At 53.6% G+C, this 21,888-nt stretch overlaps 1 protein-coding gene across 1 annotated transcript; it reads left to right on the forward strand.

The window, feature by feature from the left end:
* Positions 1 to 737: 737 nt before the first annotated feature.
* Positions 738 to 20,711, forward strand: DUSP16 (dual specificity phosphatase 16). The gene is made up of 7 exons (XM_072144890.1): positions 738 to 944; positions 14,052 to 14,438; positions 17,647 to 17,788; positions 17,874 to 18,037; positions 18,128 to 18,287; positions 18,372 to 18,495; positions 18,578 to 20,711. Exons 2-7 carry the CDS (start codon positions 14,190 to 14,192, stop codon positions 19,632 to 19,634), a joined length of 1,896 nt encoding a protein of 631 aa, XP_072000991.1. The 5' UTR covers positions 738 to 944; positions 14,052 to 14,189; the 3' UTR covers positions 19,635 to 20,711.
* The last annotated feature ends 1,177 nt before the right edge of the window (positions 20,712 to 21,888 follow it).

Consider the following 21,888-nt stretch of genomic DNA (forward strand, 5'->3'; position numbering starts at 1 on the left):
GTACTGTGACATCGCTGTGTGTATTATCCCTGTACTGTGACATCGCTGTGTGTATTATCTCTGTACTGTGACATCACTGTGTGTATTATCCCTGTACTGTGACATCACTGTGTGTATTACCCTGTACAGTGACATCACTGTGTGTATTATCCCTGTACTGTGACATCACTGTGTGTATTATCCCTGTACTGTGACATCACTGTGTGTATTATCTCTGTACTGTGACATCACTGTGTGTATTATCCCTGTACTGTGACATCGCTGTGTGTATTCTCCCTGTACTGTGACATCGCTGTGTGTATTATCCCTGTACTGTGACATCACTGTGTATTATCCCTGTACTGTGACATCACTGTGTGCATTCTCCCTGTACTGTGACGTCGCTGTGTGTATTATCCCTGTACTGTGACGTCGCTGTGTGTATTATCCCTGTACTGTGACATCACTGTGTATTATCCCTGTACTGTGACATCACTGTGTGCATTCTCCCTGTACTGTGACGTCGCTGTGTGTATTATCCCTGTACTGTGACGTCGCTGTGTGTAGTATCCTCTGTACTGTGACGTCGCTGTGTGTAGTATCCTCTGTACTGTGACGTCACTGTGTGTAGTATCACCGCTCTTTGACGTCACTGTGTGTAGTATCACCGCTCTGTGACGTCACTGGGGTTGCCCTGGTTACTAGTCCCCGGTTATTACAGTGCAGGGATCATTATTAATCGCCTGCAGCTGCTGGGACTCCCCTGGATGACATCATGACTCCGCCCATATGTATGACGCACATCGAGGCCGAGCCGCTGTCTCCGCCCTATTCCCTGATTGGCTGGCGCTGACGTCATGCAGCTTCTCTTCCCGGTGACCTCATCCCAGCCGCTCTCACCCGCTCCGCCCGGAGCCCGGACACTGACCCGACGGTGAGGCCCGGACAGCAGGCCCGGACCCGCGGTGAGTAGTGCCGGAGAGCCACATGACGTCATTCTACTACGTCACTGACACCTGTGACACAGAGACTCCCCCCTCCGGCAGTCATCCTGTCACCCTCCGCCTCCCCCCGTCATCACATGGAGCGGTCCACTGCGCCCCCCAAATGTTACCCTGCAGCCCCCCATAACATTCCCCACTATATACTCCTGTACCCCCCCTCCTGTATACTCCTGTACCCCCTCCTCCTGTATACTCCTGTACCCCCCCCCTCCTGTATACTCCTGTACCCCCCCTCCTGTATACTCCTGTACCCCCCCTCCTGTATACTCCTGTACCCCCCCCCTCCTGTATACTCCTGTACCCCCTCCTCCTGTATACTCCTGTACCCCCCCTCCTGTATACTCCTGTACCCCCCCTCCTGTATACTCTTGTACCCCCCCTCCTGTATACTCCTGTACCCCCCCTCCTGTATACTCCTGTACCCCCCCTCCTGTATACTCCTGTACCCCCTCCTCCTGTATACTCCTGTACCCCCCTCCTGTATACTCCTGTACCCCCCTCCTGTATACTCCTGTACCCCCCTCCTGTATACTCCTGTACCCCCCCTCCTGTATACTCCTGTACCCCCCCCCTCCTGTATACTCCTGTACCCCCTCCTCCTGTATACTCCTGTACCCCCCCTCCTGTATACTCTTGTACCCCCCTCCTGTATACTCCTGTACCCCCCCTCCTGTATACTCCTGTACCCCCTCCTCCTGTATACTCCTGTACCCCCCTCCTGTATACTCCTGTACCCCCCCTCCTGTATACTCCTGTACCCCCTCCTCCTGTACCCCCCCTCCTGTATACTCCTGTACCTCCCCTCCTGTATACTCCTGTACCCCCCCTCCTGTATACTCCTGTACCTCCCCTCCTGTATACTCCTGTACCCCCCCTCCTGTATACTCCTGTACCCCCCCTCCTGTATACTCCTGTACCCCCCCTCCTCCTGTATACTCCTGTACCCCCCTCCTGTATACTCCTGTACCCCCTCCTCCTGTATACTCCTGTACCCCCCCCCTCCTGTATACTCCTGTATACTCCTGTACCCCCTCCTCCTGTATACTCCTGTACCCCCTCCTCCTGTATACTCCTGTACCCCCCCTCCTGTATACTCCTGTACCCCCTCCTCCTGTATACTCCTGTATACTCCTGTACCCCCTCCTCCTGTATACTCCTGTACCCCCTCCTCCTGTATACTCCTGTACCCCCCCTCCTGTATACTCCTGTACCCCCTCCTCCTGTATACTCCTGTACCCCCTCCTCCTCCTGTATACTCCTGTACCCCCCTCCTGTATACACCTGTACCCCCTCCTCCTGTATACTCCTGTACCCCCCCTCCTGTATACTCCTGTACCCCCTCCTCCTGTATACTCCTGTATACTCCTGTACCCCCTCCTCCTGTATACTCCTGTACCCCCTCCTCCTGTATACTCCTGTACCCCCCCTCCTGTATACTCCTGTACCCCCTCCTCCTGTATACTCCTGTACCCCCTCCTCCTCCTGTATACTCCTGTACCCCCCTCCTGTATACACCTGTACCCCCTCCTCCTGTATACTCCTGTACCCCCTCCTCCTGTATACTCCTGTACCCCCTCCTCCTCCTGTATACTCCTGTACCCCCTCCTCCTCCTGTATACTCCTGTACCCCCTCCTCCTCCTGTATACTCCTGTACCCCCTCCTCCTCCTGTATACTCCTGTACCCCCTCCTCCTCCTGTATACTCCTGTACCCCCTCCTCCTCCTGTATACTCCTGTACCCCCTCCTCCTCCTGTATACTCCTGTACCCCCTCCTCCTCCTGTATACTCCTGTACCCCCTCCTCCCCCTGTATACTCCTGTACCCCCTCCTCCCCCTGTATACTCCTGTACCCCCTCCTCCTCCTGTATACTCCTGTACCCCCTCCTCCTCCTGTATACTCCTGTACCCCCTCCTCCTCCTGTATACTCCTGTACCCCCTCCTCCTCCTGTATACTCCTGTACTCCCTCCTCCTCCTGTATACTCCTGTACTCTCTCCTCCTCCTCCTGTATACTCCTGTACTCTCTCCTCCTCCTCCTGTATACTCCTGTACTCCCTCCTCCTCCTCCTGTATACTCCTGTACTCCCTCCTCCTCCTCCTGTATACTCCTGTACTCCCTCCTCCTCCTCCTGTATACTCCTGTACTCCCTCCTCCTCCTCCTGTATACTCCTGTACTCCCTCCTCCTCCTCCTGTATACTCCTGTACTCCCTCCTCCTCCTCCTGTATACTCCTGTACTCCCTCCTCCTCCTCCTGTATACTCCTGTACTCCCTCCTCCTCCTCCTGTATACTCCTGTACTCCCTCCTCCTCCTCCTGTATACTCCTGTACTCCCTCCTCCTCCTGTATACTCCTGTACCCCCTCCTCCTCCTGTATACTCCTGTACTCCCTCCTCCTCCTCCTGTATACTCCTGTACTCCCTCCTCCTCCTCCTGTATACTCCTGTACTCCCTCCTCCTCCTCCTGTATACTCCTGTACTCCCTCCTCCTCCTCCTGTATACTCCTGTACTCCCTCCTCCTCCTCCTGTATACTCCTGTACTCCCTCCTCCTCCTCCTGTATACTCCTGTACTCCCTCCTCCTCCTCCTGTATACTCCTGTACTCCCTCCTCCTCCTCCTGTATACTCCTGTACTCCCTCCTCCTCCTCCTGTATACTCCTGTACTCCCTCCTCCTCCTCCTGTATACTCCTGTACTCCCTCCTCCTCCTCCTGTACTCCATCCCCCCCCTCCTCCTGTATACTCCTGTACCCCCCCCCCCTCCTGTATGCTCCTGTATTCCTCCCCCACCTTTACTCCTCCCCCCTCCTCCTGTATACTCCTGTACTCCTCCCCCTCCTTTACTCCCCCCCTCCTCCTGTATACTCCTGTACCCCCTCCTGTATACTCCTGTACTCCTCTCCCACCTTTACTCCTCCCCCCTCCTCCTGTATACTCCTGTACTCCTCCCCCTCCTTTACTCCCCCCCACTCCTCCTGTATACTCCTGTACCCCCTCCTGTATACTCCTTTACTCCTCCCCCCCTCCTCCTGTATGCTTCTGTACCCCCCCCCCCTCCTCCTGTATACTCCTGTACCCCCCCTCCTGTATGCTCCTTTATTCCTCCCCCCCCCTTTACTCCTCCCCCCCTCCTCCTGTATACTCCTGTACTCCTCCCCCTCCTTTACTCCCCCCCCCTCCTCCTATATACTCCTGTACCCCCTCCTGTATACTCCTCCCCCACCTTGTCTATCTCCTGTTGGTTAAGCTTTTGTTCTCTGATCTCAGCATTTTGGAAGGCGTGGCTTTGTGTGTTGGAGGCGTGGTTTTGTATGGTTTTGCCGCAGTTAACTCTCAGCTGATTGGCCTAGAAGGATCACCTGACAAGCCACTGCACCAATCAAATTCCAGCCGCAGCACTTCCTGCATGTGTTTTAAAGGGCCAGCGCCCGTAGCAAAAACTTTCTGCAACTTTCCAATAACCTCCCTCTAGAACGCGGAACGCAGGACTGATACATTGTAGTGAGGACTGGATACATTGTAGTGAGGACTGGATACATTGTAGAGAGGACTGGATACATTGTAGTGAGGACTGGTACATTGTAGTGAGGACTGGATACATGGTAGTGAGGACTGGATACATTGTAGAGAGGACTGATACATTGTAGAGAGGACTGGATACATTGTAGAGAGGACTGATACATTGTAGAGAGGACTGGATACATTGTAGAGAGGACTGGATACATTGTAGAGAGGACTGGATACATTGTAGTGAGGACTGGATACATTGTAGTGAGGACTGGATACATTGTAGAGAGGACTGGATACATTGTAGTGAGGACTGGATACATTGTAGTGAGGACTGGATACATTGTAGAGAGGACTGGATACATTGTAGAGAGGACTGGATACATTGTAGAGAGGACTGATACATTGTAGTGAGGACTGGATACATTGTAGTGAGGACTGGATACATTGTAGAGAGGACTGGATACATTGTAGAGAGGACTGGATACATTGTAGAGAGGACTGGATACATTGTAGTGAGGACTGGATACATTGTAGTGAGGACTGGATACATTGTAGAGAGGACTGGATACATTGTAGTGAGGACTGGATACATTGTAGTGAGGACTGGATACATTGTAGAGAGGACTGGATACATTGTAGAGAGGACTGGATACATTGTAGAGAGGACTGATACATTGTAGTGAGGACTGGATACATTGTAGTGAGGACTGGATACATGGTAGTGAGGACTGGATACATTGTAGTGAGGACTGGATACATTGTAGTGAGGACTGGATACATTGTAGAGAGGACTGGATACATTGTAGAGAGGACTGGATACATTGTAGTGAGGACTGGATACATTGGAGTGAGGACTGGATACATTGGAGTGAGGACTGGATACATTGTAGTGAGGACTGATACATTGTAGTGAGGACTGGATACATTGTAGTGAGGACTGGATACATTGTAGTGAGGGCTGGATACATTGTAGTGAGGACTGGATACATTGTAGTGAGGACTGGATACATTGTAGTGAGGACTGGATACATTGGAGTGAGGACTGGATACATTGGAGTGAGGACTGGATACATTGTAGAGAGGACTGGATACATTGTAATGTGGACTGGATACATTGGAGTGTGGACTGGATACATTGGAGTGAGGACTGGATACATTGGAGTGAGGACTTGGATACATTGGAGTGAGGACTTGGATACATTGGAGTGAGGACTGGATACATTGTAGTGTGGACTGGATACATTGTAGTGTGGACTGGATACATTGGAGTGAGGACTGGATACATTGTAGTGAGGACTGGATACATTGTAGTGTGGACTGGATACATTGTAATGTGGACTGGATACATTGTAATGTGGACTGGATACATTGTAGTGTGGACTGGATACATTGTAATGTGGACTGGATACATTGGAGTGTGGACTGGATACATTGGAGTGTGGACTGGATACATTGGAGTGTGGACTGGATACATTGGAGTGTGGACTGGATACATTGGAGTGTGGACTGGATACATTGGAGTGTGGACTGGATACATTGGAGTGTGGACTGGATACATTGGAGTGTGGACTGGATACATTGGAGTGTGGACTGGATACATTGGAGTGTGGACTGGATACATTGGAGTGTGGACTGGATACATTGGAGTGTGGACTGGATACATTGGAGTGTGGACTGGATACATTGGAGTGTGGACTGGATACATTGGAGTGAGGACTGGATACATTGGAGTGAGGACTGGATACATTGGAGTGAGGACTGGATACATTGGAGTGAGGACTGGATACATTGGAGTGAGGACTGGATACATTGGAGTGAGGACTGGATACATTGGAGTGAGGACTGGATACATTGTAGTGAGGACTGGATACATTGTAGTGAGGACTTGATACATTGTAGTGAGGACTTGATACATTGTAGTGAGGGCTGGATACATTGTAGTGAGGACTTGATACATTGGAATGAGGACTTGATACATTGGAATGAGGACTTGATACATTGGAGTGAGGACTGGATACATTGTAGTGAGGGCTGGATACATTGGAGTGAGGGCTGGATACATTGTAGTGAGGACTTGATACATTGGAGTGAGGACTTGATACATTGTAGTGAGGACTGGATACATTGTAGTGAGGACTGGATACATTGTAGTGAGGACTGGATACATTGTAGTGAGGACTGGATACATTGTAGTGTGGACTGGATACATTGTAGTGAGGGCTGGATACATTGTAGTGAGGGCTGGATACATTGTAGTGTGGACTGGATACAATAGCAACAAACCTTCTGCTGAGGGTGAAAAGTTATCGCAATATTAGAAAATGGCAGAAAGCTTCATCATGTCAGGGTTAAAGGGGTTGTCCAGCTTTTCTCAATACACAATCGCATATTCTTTATGATGTTGTCACAATCTGTCAATCACTGCATGGAAGTCATGTGACCACTGAGAAAAGTGATTGGCTGTGGCAGTTATGTGGGGTCTGAAGTCCCAGTGTCCTTCACACTGCTGTGCTCTGTGCTCTCTGCAGCCAGTGTTATGTATTGTCCCTGGAGAGATGTGTAATCAGACCTCACACTGCTGTGCTCTGTGCTCTCTGCAGCCAGTGTTATGTATTATTCCTCGAGAGATGTGTAATCAGACCTCTGTGTATGTTGTTAGTAGCAGCAGGACTGTGATCTATGGATTTGTGATATAATCCTGAGCTCCCTGTGATCCTGCACAGTCTCGTCTTGTTGTGTTCCAGCAGGAGGGTGAAGGGTTAAAGCTGCCCGGGGCCCAGGGTGACATCATTCTGTATTGTGATCACAGCTGCGGAGGAGGAGGAGGGATCGCAGCCGCTGATGTCATGGCCCAGCTATGTTACATGAAAGAGCAGGGAACAAAGTGCCCCCCCCACCCCCCCCGGAGCACATCCATGGTCCAATCCACCCCCCCTCAGGACCTCATCCATGGTCCAATCCATCCCCCCTCAGTACCTCATCCATGGTCCAATCCACCCCCCCTCAGGACCTCATCCATGGTCCAATCCATCCCCCCTCAGGACCTCATCCATGGTCCAATCTATCCCCCCTCAGGACCTCATACATGGTCCAATCCACCCCCCCTCAGGACCTCATCCATGGTCCAATCCATCCCCCCTCAGTACCTCATCCATGGTCCAATCCACCCCCCCTCAGGACCTCATCCATGGTCCAATCCATCCCCCCTCAGGACCTCATCCATGGTCCAATCTATCCCCCCTCAGGACCTCATACATGGTCCAATCCACCCCCCCCCCCCAGGACCTCATACATGGTCCAATCCACCCCCTCCCAGTACCTCATACATGGTCCAATCCACCCCCCCCCCAGTACCTCATACATGGTCCAATCCACCCCCCCCCCCTCAGGACCTCATACATGGTCCAATCCACCCCCCCTCAGGACCTCATACATGGTCCAATCCACCCCCCCCTCAGGAAATCATACATGGTCCAATCCACCCCCCCTCAGGACCTCATCCATGGTCCAATCCACCCCCCCTCAGGACCTCATCCATGGTCCAATCCACCCCCTCTCAGGACCTCATCCATGGTCCAATCCACCCCCCCTCAGGACCTCATACATGGTCCAATCCACCCCCCCCCCAGGACCTCATACATGGTCCAATCCACCCCCCCCTCAGGACCTCAAACATGGTCCAATCCACCACCCCCCCTCAGGACCTCCTACATGGTCCAACCCACCCCCCCTCAGGACCTCATACATGGTCCAATCCACCCCCTCAGGACCTCATACATGGTCCAGTCCACCCCCCCCCTCAGGACCTCATACATGGTCCAATCCACCCCCCCCCCTCAGGACCTCATACATGGTCCAGTCCACCCCCTCAGGACCTCATACATGGTCCAATCCACCCCTTCAGGACCTCATACATGGTCCAATCCACCCCCCCCCTCAGGACCTCATACAAGGTCCAATCCACCCCCCCCCAGGACCTCATACATGGTCCAATCCACCCCCCCCCTCAGGACCTCATACATGGTCCAATCCACCCCCCCCCCTCAGGACCTCATACATGGTCCAATCCCCCCTCCCCCCTCAGGAAATCATACATGGTCCAATCCACCCCCCCCCCTCAGGAAATCATACATGGTCCAATCCACCCCCCCCTCAGGACCTCATACATGGTCCAATCCACCCCCCCCCCAGGACCTCGTACATGGTCCAATCCCCCCTCCCCCCTCAGGACCTCATACATGGTCCAATCCACCCCCCCCAGTACCTCATACATGGTCCAATCCACCCCCCCCCTCAGGAAATCATACATGGTCCAATCCACCCCCCCCCCCTCAGGACCTCATACATGGTCCAATCCACCCCCCCCCCCCAGTACCTCATACATGGTCCAATCCACCCCCCCCCCTCAGGACCTCATACATGGTCCAATCCACCCCCCCCCCAGGACCTCATACATGGTCCAATCCACCCCCCCCCCCCTCAGGACCTCATACATGGTCCAATCCCCCCTCCCCCCTCATACATGGTCCAATCCACCCCCCCCCCCTCAGGACCTCATACATGGTCCAATCCACCCCCCCCCCCTCAGGACCTCATACATGGTCCAATCCACCCCCCCCCCCCCTCAGGACCTCATACATGGTCCAATCCACCCCCCCCCCCTCAGGACCTCATACATGGTCCAATCCACCCCCCCCTCAGGACCTCAAACATGGTCCAATCCACCACCCCCCCTCAGGACCTCCTACATGGTCCAATCCACCCCCCCCCCTCAGGACCTCATACATGGTCCAATCCACCCCCCCCCCCTCAGGACCTCATACATGGTCCAATCCACCCCCCCCCCTCAGGACCTCATACATGGTCCAATCCACCCCCCCTCAGGAAATCATACATGGTCCAATCCACCCCCCCTCAGGAAATCATACATGGTCCAATCCACCCCCCCCCCCTCAGGACCTCATACATGGTCCAATCCCCCCTCCCCCCTCAGGACCTCATACATGGTCCAATCCCCCCTCCCCCCTCAGGACCTCATACATGGTCCAATCCACCCTCCCCCCTCAGGAAATCATACATGGTCCAATCCACCCCCCCCTCAGGAAATCATACATGGTCCAATCCACCCCCCCCCCCTCAGGACCTCATACATGGTCCAATCCACCCCCCCCCCAGTACCTCATACATGGTCCAATCCACCCCCCCCCCTCAGGACCTCATACATGGTCCAATCCACCCCCCCTCAGGAAATCATACATGGTCCAATCCACCCCCCCCCTCAGGACCTCATACATGGTCCAATCCACCCCCCCCCCCCAGTACCTCATACATGGTCCAATCCACCCCCCCCTCAGGACCTCATACATGGTCCAATCCACCCCCCCTCAGGACCTCATACATGGTCCAATCCACCCCCCCCTCAGGAAATCATACATGGTCCAATCCACCCCCCCTCAGGACCTCATCCATGGTCCAATCCACCCCCCCTCAGGACCTCATCCATGGTCCAATCCACCCCCTCTCAGGACCTCATCCATGGTCCAATCCACCCCCCCTCAGGACCTCATACATGGTCCAATCCACCCCCCCCCCCCAGGACCTCATACATGGTCCAATCCACCCCCCCCTCAGGACCTCAAACATGGTCCAATCCACCACCCCCCCTCAGGACCTCCTACATGGTCCAATCCACCACCCCCCCTCAGGACCTCCTACATGGTCCAACCCACCCCCCCTCAGGACCTCATACATGGTCCAATCCACCCCCTCAGGACCTCATACATGGTCCAGTCCACCCCCCCCCTCAGGACCTCATACATGGTCCAATCCACCCCCCCCCCCTCAGGACCTCATACATGGTCCAGTCCACCCCCTCAGGACCTCATACATGGTCCAATCCACCCCTTCAGGACCTCATACATGGTCCAATCCACCCCCCCCCCTCAGGACCTCATACAAGGTCCAATCCACCCCCCCAGGACCTCATACATGGTCCAATCCACCCCCCCCCCTCAGGACCTCATACATGGTCCAATCCACCCCCCCCTCAGGACCTCATACATGGTCCAATCCCCCCTCCCCCCTCAGGAAATCATACATGGTCCAATCCACCCCCCCCCCCTCAGGAAATCATACATGGTCCAATCCACCCCCCCCCTCAGGACCTCATACATGGTCCAATCCACCCCCCCCCCAGGACCTCGTACATGGTCCAATCCCCCCTCCCCCCTAAGGACCTCATACATGGTCCAATCCACCCTCCCCCCTCAGGAAATCATACATGGTCCAATCCACCCCCCCCCCCCCTCAGGAAATCATACATGGTCCAATCCACCCCCCCCCCAGGACCTCATACATGGTCCAATCCACCCCCCCCCCTCAGGACCTCATACATGGTCCAATCCCCCCTCCCCCCTCATACATGGTCCAATCCACCCCCCCCCCTCAGGACCTCATACATGGTCCAATCCACCCCCCCCCTCAGGACCTCATACATGGTCCAATCCACCCCCCCTCAGGACCTCATACATGGTCCAATCCACCCCCCCTCAGGAAATCATACATGGTCCAATCCACCCCCCCTCAGGAAATCATACATGGTCCAATCCACCCCCCCCCCCCTCAGGACCTCATACATGGTCCAATCCACCCCCCCCCCCAGTACCTCATACATGGTCCAATCCACTCCCCCCCTCAGGACCTCATCCATGGTCCAATCCACCCCCCCTCAGGACCTCATACATGGTCCAATCCACCCCCCCCCCCCCTCAGCTGTTCAGCACAGGTCTTCATGTAGATGCTCCAGTCACATCCAAAGCTGCATTCTCAGATCTGCTCCTTGTGGGATCTCCTGCTGCAGTGCATTGTGGGCGATGTAGTGTTAGCTCTGTTGTAAATGCAGCTCTGGATGTGAGTGGAGAAATTCACGTGTTGCTCCTTGGTGTCCGTATGTTGCACCCGGATATTCCGGCTCCCGGTGCAGTGATGTACATGTATATAATGACACAAGGGAGGCCCCGCCCACCTGACATCACCGCTCCCTGCTATCTACAAAGAGCCGGCACCAGGCCAAAGATCACATGACCTCATCCAGGCGCCGCTCATTACACAGCGGACTTTATCCCATCCGCAAACTTTATATAAGAGGCCGAGAGGTCACCAAGGGGGGGAGGGGAGGGGAGGGGGCCCAACATGATCAGCGGCGCCATCACTGAGAATACAGCCTATCCCTCACTAGAGAGCAGCGGCGCCATCACTGAGAATACAGCCTATCCATCACTAGAGAGCAGCGGTGCCATCACTGAGAATACAGCCTATCCATCACTAGAGAGCAGCGGCGCCATCACTGAGAATACAGCCTATCACTAGAGAGCAGCGGCGCCATCACTGAGAGTACAGCCTAACCATCACTAGAGAGCAGCGGTGTCATCACTGAGAATACAGCCTATCCCTCACTAGAGAGCAGCGGCGCCATCACTGAGAATACAGCCTATCCATCACTAGAGAGCAGCGGTGCCATCACTGAGAATACAGCCTATCCATCACTAGAGAGCAGCGGCGCCATCACTGAGAATACAGCCTATCACTAGAGAGCAGCGGCGCCATCACTGAGAGTACAGCCTATCCCTCACTAGAGAGCAGCGGTGCCATCACTGAGAATACAGCCTATCACTAGAGAGCAGCGGTGCCATCACTGAGAATACAGCCTATCCATCGCTAGAGAGCAGCGGTGCCATCACTGAGAATACAGCCTATCCATCACTAGAGAGCAGCGCTGCCATCACTGAGAATACAGCCTATCCATCACTAGAGAGCAGCGGCGCCATCACTGAGAATACAGCCTATCCATCACTAGAGAGCAGCGGCGCCATCACTGAGAATACAGCCTATCCCTCACTAGAGAGCAGCGGCGCCATCACTGAGAATACAGCCTATCCATCACTAGAGAGCAGCGGCGCCATCACTGAGAATACAGCCTATCCATCACTAGAGAGCAGCGGCGCCATCACTGAGAATACAGCCTATCCATCACTAGAGAGCAGCGGCGCCATCACTGAGAATACAGCCTATCCATCACTAGAGAGCAGCGGCGCCATCACTGAGAATACAGCCTATCCATCACTAGAGAGCAGCGGCGCCATCACTGAGAATACAGCCTATCCATCACTAGAGAGCAGCGGTGCCATCACTGAGAATACAGCCTATCCATCACTAGAGAGCAGCGGTGCCATCACTGAGAATACAGCCTATCACTAGAGAGCAGCGCTGCCATCACTGAGAATACAGCCTATCCATCACTAGAGAGCAGCGCTGCCATCACTGAGAATACAGCCTATCCATCACTAGAGAGCAGCGCTGCCATCACTGAGAATACAGCCTATCCATCACTAGAGAGCAGCGGCGCCATCACTGAGAATACAGCCTATCCATCACTAGAGAGCAGCGGCGCCATCACTGAGAATACAGCCTATCCATCACTAGAGAGCAGCGGTGACATCACTGAGAATACAGCCTATCCATCACTAGAGAGCAGCGGTGTCATCACTGAGAATACAGCCTATCCCTCACTAGAGAGCAGCGGCGCCATCACTGAGAATACAGCCTATCCATCACTAGAGAGCAGCGGCGCCATCACTGAGAATACAGCCTATCCATCACTAGAGAGCAGCGGTGCCATCACTGAGAATACAGCCTATCCATCACTAGAGAGCAGCGGTGTCATCACTGAGAATACAGCCTATCCCTCACTAGAGAGCAGCGGCGCCATCACTGAGAATACAGCCTATCCATCACTAGAGAGCAGCGGCGCCATCACTGAGAATACAGCCTATCCATCACTAGAGAGCAGCGGCGCCATCACTGAGAATACAGCCTATCCATCACTAGAGAGCAGCGGCGCCATCACTGAGAATACAGCCTATCCCTCACTAGAGAGCAGCGGCGCCATCACTGAGAATACAGCCTATCCATCACTAGAGAGCAGCGGTGCCATCACTGAGAATACAGCCTATCCATCACTAGAGAGCAGCGGTGACATCACTGAGAATACAGCCTATCCATCACTAGAGAGCAGCGGTGACATCACTGAGAATACAGCCTATCCATCACTAGAGAGCAGCGGTGCCATCACTGAGAATACAGCCTATCCATCACTAGAGAGCAGCGGTGCCATCACTGAGAATACAGCCTATCCATCACTAGAGAGCAGCGGTGCCATCACTGAGAATACAGCCTATCCATCACTAGAGAGCAGCGGTGCCATCACTGAGAATACAGCCTATCCATCACTAGAGAGCAGCGGTGCCATCACTGAGAATACAGCCTATCCATCACTAGAGAGCAGCGGCGCCATCACTGAGAATACAGCCTATCCATCACTAGAGAGCAGCGGCGCCATCACTGAGAATACAGCCTATCCCTCACTAGAGAGCAGCGGCGCCATCATTGGGTGTTAATATGAGTTTCTCTACTCCAGTCACATCCAGAGCTGTTGCCTTTATTCTGTGACATTATTAGGTTTATGCAGATTTCTGATTGTGATGTTTTTTTCCCGCAGAATAATTAGTGTCGCTTTGTGACGTCAGACCCAGGAGTGATGATGTCATAGTGAGACCGGATCCGTTATGGAGCAGGACGCAATGCCTGAGCTCCCCGCGCCATGAACCGCTCCTGAAGCCCCTCCCCTCGCGTGTGAATGGCTGGAGGTGGCGCCATGGCGGCTGCGGGGCTGCGCTGCCAACTGCTCACCGTGGACAAACTGGTGACGTGGATGGAGGGCGGAGCCGAGAAGGTCCTACTGATCGACAGCCGACCATTCGTGGATTATAACTCCTCCCACATCCTGGACGCCATCAACATCAACTGCTCCAAACTGATGAAGAGGCGACTGCAGCAGGACAAAGTGCAGATCACAGAGCTCATCCAACACTCAGCCAAGCAGAAGGTACTACTACCCCCCACCACCCCGTACTACTGCCCCCATCCTCCCCCCAGCACTGTACTGCTACCCCCATCCTCCCCCCAGCACTGTACTACTGCCCCCGTCCTGTGCAGCGTCTGTACACGTAGGAGGAGCGACAGTACTGTGCAGGGTGCGATGTAGCAGAGCTGTAGTTTCCTCTCTCGCAGGTGGAGCAGCAGTACTGTGCAGGGTGTGATGTAGCAGAGCTGTAGCTGTTTCCTCTCTCTCTCGCAGGTGGAGCAGCAGTACTGTGCAGGGTGTGATGTAGCAGAGCTGTAGCTGTTTCCTCTCTCTCTCGCAGGTGGAGCAGCAGTACTGTGCAGGGTGCGATGTAGCAGAGCTGTAGTTTCCTCTCTCGCAGGTGGAGCAGCAGTACTGTGCAGGGTGCGATGTAGCAGAGCTGTAGCTGTTTCCTCTCTCGCAGGTGGAGCAGCAGTACTGTGCAGGGTGTGATGTAGCAGAGCTGTAGCTGTTTCCTCTCTCTCTCGCAGGTGGAGCAGCAGTACTGTGCAGGGTGCGATGTAGCAGAGCTGTAGCTGTTTCCTCTCTCTCTTGCAGGTGGAGCAGCAGTACTGTGCAGGGTGCGATGTAGCAGAGCTGTAGCTGTTTCCTCTCTCTCTTGCAGGTGGAGCAGCAGTACTGTGCAGGGTGTGATGTAGCAGAGCTGTAGCTGTTTCCTCTCTCTCTCGCAGGTGGAGCAGCAGTACTGTGCAGGGTGCGATGTAGCAGAGCTGTAGTCGGTTCCTCTCTCTCGCAGGTGGAGCAGCAGTACTGTGCAGGGTGCGATGTAGCAGAGCTGTAGCCGTTTCCTCTCTCTCGCAGGTGGAGCAGCGGTACTGTGCAGGGTGCGATGTAGCAGAGCTGTAGCTGTTTCCTCTCTCTCTCGCAGGTGGAGCAGCAGTACTGTGCAGGGTGCGATGTAGCAGAGCTGTAGTTTCCTCTCTCGCAGGTGGAGCAGCAGTACTGTGCAGGGTGCGATGTAGCAGGGCTGTAGCTGTTTCCTCTCTCTCTTGCAGGTGGAGCAGCAGTACTGTGCAGGGTGCGATGTAGCAGAGCTGTAGCTGTTTCCTCTCTCTCTTGCAGGTGGAGCAGCAGTACTGTGCAGGGTGTGATGTAGCAGAGCTGTAGCTGTTTCCTCTCTCTCGCAGGTGGAGCAGCAGTACTGTGCAGGGTGCGATGTAGCAGAGCTGTAGCTGTTTCCTCTCTCTCTCGCAGGTGGAGCAGCAGTACTGTGCAGGGTGTGATGTAGCAGAGCTGTAGCTGTTTCCTCTCTCTCGCAGGTGGAGCAGCAGTACTGTGCAGGGTGCGATGTAGCAGAGCTGTAGCTGTTTCCTCTCTCTCGCAGGTGGAGCAGCAGTACTGTGCAGGGTGTGATGTAGCAGAGCTGTAGTCGGTTCCTCTCTCTCTCGCAGGTGGAGCAGCAGTACTGTGCAGGGTGTGATGTAGCAGAGCTGTAGTCGGTGCCTCTCTCTCTCGCAGGTGGAGCAGCAGTACTGTGCAGGGTGCGATGTAGCAGAGCTGTAGCTGTTTCCTCTCTCTCACAGGTGGAGCAGCAGTACTGTGCAGGGTGCGAAGTAGCAGAGCTGTAGCTGTTTCCTCTCTCTTGCAGGTGGAGCAGCAGTACTGTGCAGGGTGCGATGTAGCAGAGCTGTAGCTGTTTCCTCTCTCACAGGTGGAGCAGCAGTACTGTGCAGGGTGCGATGTAGCAGAGCTGTAGCTGTTTCCTCTCTCTCTTGCAGGTGGAGCAGCAGTACTGTGCAGGGTGCGATGTAGCAGAGCTGTAGCTGTTTCCTCTCTCTCTCGCAGGTGGAGCAGCAGTACTGTGCAGGGTGCGATGTAGCAGAGCTGTAGCTGTTTCCTCTCTCTCTTGCAGGTGGAGCAGCAGTACTGTGCAGGGTGCGATGTAGCAGAGCTGTAGCTGTTTCCTCTCTCTCTTGCAGGTGGAGCAGCAGTACTGTGCAGGGTGTGATGTAGCAGAGCTGTAGCTGTTTCCTCTCTCTCTCGCAGGTGGAGCAGCAGTACTGTGCAGGGTGCGATGTAGCAGAGCTGTAGTCGGTTCCTCTCTCTCGCAGGTGGAGCAGCAGTACTGTGCAGGGTGCGATGTAGCAGAGCTGTAGCCGTTTCCTCTCTCTCGCAGGTGGAGCAGCGGTACTGTGCAGGGTGCGATGTAGCAGAGCTGTAGCTGTTTCCTCTCTCTCTCGCAGGTGGAGCAGCAGTACTGTGCAGGGTGCGATGTAGCAGAGCTGTAGTTTCCTCTCTCGCAGGTGGAGCAGCAGTACTGTGCAGGGTGCGATGTAGCAGGGCTGTAGCTGTTTCCTCTCTCTCTTGCAGGTGGAGCAGCAGTACTGTGCAGGGTGCGATGTAGCAGAGCTGTAGCTGTTTCCTCTCTCTCTTGCAGGTGGAGCAGCAGTACTGTGCAGGGTGTGATGTAGCAGAGCTGTAGCTGTTTCCTCTCTCTCGCAGGTGGAGCAGCAGTACTGTGCAGGGTGCGATGTAGCAGAGCTGTAGCTGTTTCCTCTCTCTCTCGCAGGTGGAGCAGCAGTACTGTGCAGGGTGTGATGTAGCAGAGCTGTAGCTGTTTCCTCTCTCTCGCAGGTGGAGCAGCAGTACTGTGCAGGGTGCGATGTAGCAGAGCTGTAGCTGTTTCCTCTCTCTCGCAGGTGGAGCAGCAGTACTGTGCAGGGTGTGATGTAGCAGAGCTGTAGTCGGTTCCTCTCTCTCTCGCAGGTGGAGCAGCAGTACTGTGCAGGGTGTGATGTAGCAGAGCTGTAGTCGGTGCCTCTCTCTCTCTCGCAGGTGGAGCAGCAGTACTGTGCAGGGTGCGATGTAGCAGAGCTGTAGCTGTTTCCTCTCTCTCACAGGTGGAGCAGCAGTACTGTGCAGGGTGCGAAGTAGCAGAGCTGTAGCTGTTTCCTCTCTCTTGCAGGTGGAGCAGCAGTACTGTGCAGGGTGCGATGTAGCAGAGCTGTAGCTGTTTCCTCTCTCACAGGTGGAGCAGCAGTACTGTGCAGGGTGCGATGTAGCAGAGCTGTAGCTGTTTCCTCTCTCTCTTGCAGGTGGAGCAGCAGTACTGTGCAGGGTGCGATGTAGCAGAGCTGTAGCTGTTTCCTCTCTCTCTTGCAGGTGGAGCAGCAGTACTGTGCAGGGTGCGATGTAGCAGAGCTGTAGCTGTTTCCTCTCTCTCTTGCAGGTGGAGCTGGAGTGTCGGGTGCAGCAGGTTGTGGTGTATGATCAGAGCTCGGCGGACGTCTCGTCTCTCCCTGCTGACTGTTTCCTCTCTGTGCTGCTCGGGAAGCTGGAGAAGTTGTTCAGCCACGTCCATCTCTTGTCCGGTATCTTACCTCTTTCTATGGACTCATCTGTTGTCTGCGCTGATACATTGTAACAGAATGTGTGACAGTCTGTCTCTCTTCTCAGGCGGCTTCTATGAGTTCTCCTCGTACTTTCCTGGTCTGTGTGAAGGGAAGGCGTCCATCGTCCCCACCTGCATCTCTCAGCCGTGTCTCCCGGTCTCCAGCGCCGGCCCGACCCGTATCCTGCCTCATCTCTACCTGGGCTGCCAGAGAGACGTCCTCAACAAGGTGAGGTGCCCGAGGTGAAGCCCTCAGGGTTACGCTGGACCTTGTGATCGCTGGTGATCGCCTCTATGGTTGTGGTTTCCTCCCCCGCAGGAGCTGATGCAGCAGAACGAGATCGGATTTGTCCTGAACGCCAGTAACACCTGCCCCAAACCCGACTTCATCTGTGACTCCCACTTCCTCCGGGTCCCGGTGAACGACAGCTTCTGCGAGAAGATCCTGCCCTGGCTGGACAAGTCTGTGGACTTCATCGGTGAGACCACAGGCCGCGTCCTTCGTCCTGCCGCCATCTTTTTGGATATTTTTGATCCGTTCTGACCCTTATCTTGTCTTACAGAAAAGGCCAAAGCGTCCAATGGTCGGGTCCTGGTGCACTGCCTGGCGGGGATCTCACGCTCCGCTACCATTGCCATCGCCTACATCATGAAGAGGATGGACATGAACCTGGACGAGGCGTACAGGTAGGTGGATCCAATATGGCCGCCGCGGAGGGACTGTACGTTTTGGTGCCCCCCTCCCTTATCACCTCTCTTCTCGCTGCAGATTTGTTAAGGAGAAGAGACCGACTATCTCACCCAACTTCAACTTCCTTGGTCAACTCCTGGACTTCGAGAAGAAGATCAAGGCCCAGACGGGTCAGACGACGGCCTCGGTCTGTAAGGTGAAGCTGCAGCTGGAGCAGGAGGTTCCGCAGCAGCCCGCACCTCCTACCTCATCCGAGCCACAGAGGACGCAGGAGGAAGAGGCGGCCCCTCTGCTGCGGGGTCTCAATGGTCTCCACGTGTCTCAGCGGGAGAAGATGGAGGATAACACCAAGATGAAGCGTTCCTTCTCTCTGGACATCAAGTCTGTGTCTTACTCCAGCGGACCCCCCGGGACCTCCACCGCGGAGGACGACTTCTACAAGACCTCCGGCGGCCTGGAGGGAGGCAGCAGCAAGATGTGTCAGTTCTCCCCGGTGGAGGAGGTGTCGGAGCAGACGCCGGAGTCCAGTCCGGACCGGGAGCAGGCGGCAGTGAGGGTCCCAGAGCAGGCGGTGAGGGTCCCAGAGGCGCACGTTACCTGCCGGCAGGCAGAGAACAAGGCGCGGCAGCAGCAGGTGATGGGCCGCAGCAGCGTGCGCTCCCTGGCGGCTCCTCTGTTCCGGAGCGGCAGCATGGAGGACAATCGCAAAAGTAACTTTCTGTTCGGACTGTCCAGCAGCCAGCAGCACCTGGCCAAGCCGGGACTGAAGGACTGGCACTCGGACATCCTGGCCCCCCCGGCCTCCTCCCTGACCGGCAGCTGGTACTTCACCCCCGACGCCTCCTCCCACTTCTACTCCGCGTCCGCCCTGTACGGGGGCAGCTTCACCGGCTTTGGCTGCCAGCTCCCTGCCGACCCCTGCTGCCCGGTGCGCAGGAGGCAGAAGCCCAGCGCCCGCGGGGACTCACGACGCAGCTGGCACGAGGAAAGCCCCTTCGAGAAACAGTTCAAAAGGCGCAGCTGCCAAATGGAGTTTGGAGATGAATTGGTGGACGGGCGCACCCGCGACGAGCTGGGCAAGGTGGGCAGCCAGAACAGCTTCTCGGGCAGCATGGAGGTCATCGAGGTGTCCTGAGGGGCGGCCCAGCTTCCAGGGGTTAATATTATTGTGCGTTGTTCCCTATAAATCTGAATGGGGGATCTGCAGGACGGGGGCTGGGCATGCCTGGCACTTATAAGCCCCTCCCCCTCAGCACCTATGGACCTGCCGCTGAGTCGCAGGCGGCCTCAGATGTTGTATCGCTCTAACCATGTCTTCTACTCTAGTCCCAGCCAAAGCTGCACTTATAAATCCTGTTGTAGTGGACAAAGATTTGTGGCCGCAGCTTTAGAGGTGACTAGTGACAAGAGTTACATGTATCAATAAGTTTGCTTCCCCCCAGGGGTAAGGGGAGGACTAGAACGCGCCTTTAAGCTCACGTGACCTGTTTTTAAAGGGATACAAGACATGGAGATCTTCTCCCTGTGGGGGAGGGGCTGTGGCTTCTTTTTGGTTGCTTCCTTTTGTGAATCCTCTTAACTTCTTGATTATTTTCCTTTGCCACGGGAAGAACAGTAAGTGCCTTATTGCCCGGCGTGCCACAGGTTAAACCTTACACCTAATGTTCAGGTACTAGGATCTTGTCCTCTAGTCACATCCAGAGCTGCACTTAAAATACTGTACTACGGTCAGAATGCACTGACCTCCCATAATGCAATGTACCAGAATGTGCAGTGCATCATGGGATAACTGCATCTGGTAAATACAAAGTAGTAATTTGTAACTGCAGCTTTGGCAGTGACTGGAGTAAACTCCTTATACAGGATTCTCATTAGATGGGACCTGTATATGGAGTGGGCGTGTCTTCTGATGTCCATCTCCGCCCCTTCATGGGGGATAGGTGACTACCTGGTACAATGTAGTCTATTAGAATCACTCGGTGCCTTTGACCAATCACAAGCCTCATCTTCGGATCCACGATCTTGTCGTCTTCTTCCGCCCATAAAACTGCAAATCTCATAAATAGTTGTCGCGCTCCGTTCTCCTCCGAAGCCGCGCCTGATCCATCCTCTGATCCATCTGGTTATTAAATAAAATTTTGGGATTTATTTTGAGCCTTAATTCTGAGACCTTGAACCAAACATTAAAAAAATCAAAGGAAAATTTCACAAAGTCGTGTAGTCACTTCATGTCACTGTGACCAGGATTGTGCTACAGGAGCGTCCTCACACTGCTGTGCTCTGAGCCTCCCTCCTGCAGTGCAGAGATCTAAGAGCACAGAAGTGCAAGGAAAACTGGGATCTACTGGTTCTGGTGCAGACTGGATTCATCAAAGATAAGGAGAAGCTAATAAAGTTCCTAATGATCTATCACCTTACAGAGTAGATTCATGAAGTAAATATACTACTGGAATGTGAGGAGTTATGCTTTAGCCTCTTCTGTACACAGAAAAACTGAGGAAATAAACTGATTTACTCCACTATCACCTGAGCGATTAATATAAAAAATAAGCCTGAGCTACAGTAATACTGCCCCCTATGTACAGGAATATAACTACTATAATACTGCCCCCTATGTACAAGAGTATAACTACTATAATACTGCCTCCTATGTACAGGAATATAACTACTATAATACTGCCTCCTATGTACAAGAATATAACTACTATAATACTGCCCCTATGTACAAGAATATAACTACTATAATACTGCCTCCTATGTACAGGAATATAACTACTATAATACTGCCCCCTATGTACAGGAATATAACTACTATAATACTGCCCCCTATGTACAAGAATATAACTACTATAATACTGCCTCCTATGTACAGGAATATAACTACTATAATACTGCCCCCTATGTACAGGAATATAACTACTATAATACTGCCCCCTATGTACAGGAATATAACTATTATAATACTGCCCCCTATGTACAGGGATATAACTACTATAATACTGCCCCCTATGTACAGGAATATAACTATTATAATACTGCCCCCTATGTACAGGGATATAACTACTATAATACTGCCCCCTATGTACAGGAATATAACTACTATAATACTGCCCCCTATGTACAGGAATATAACTACTATAATACTGCCCCCTATGTACAAGAATCTAACTACTATAATACTGCCCCCTATGTACAGGAATATAACTACTATAATACTGCCCCCTATGTACAAGAATCTAACTACTATAATACTGCCCCCTATGTACAGGAATCTAACTACTATAATACTGCCCCCTATGTACAGGAATATAACTACTATAATACTGCCTCCTATGTACAAGAATATAACTACTATAATACTGCCTCCTATGTACAGGAATCTAACTACT

The sequence above is a fragment of the Engystomops pustulosus genome, chromosome 4 (assembly GCF_040894005.1).
Source record: "Engystomops pustulosus chromosome 4, aEngPut4.maternal, whole genome shotgun sequence".
NCBI classification, from domain to species: domain Eukaryota; kingdom Metazoa; phylum Chordata; class Amphibia; order Anura; family Leptodactylidae; genus Engystomops; species Engystomops pustulosus.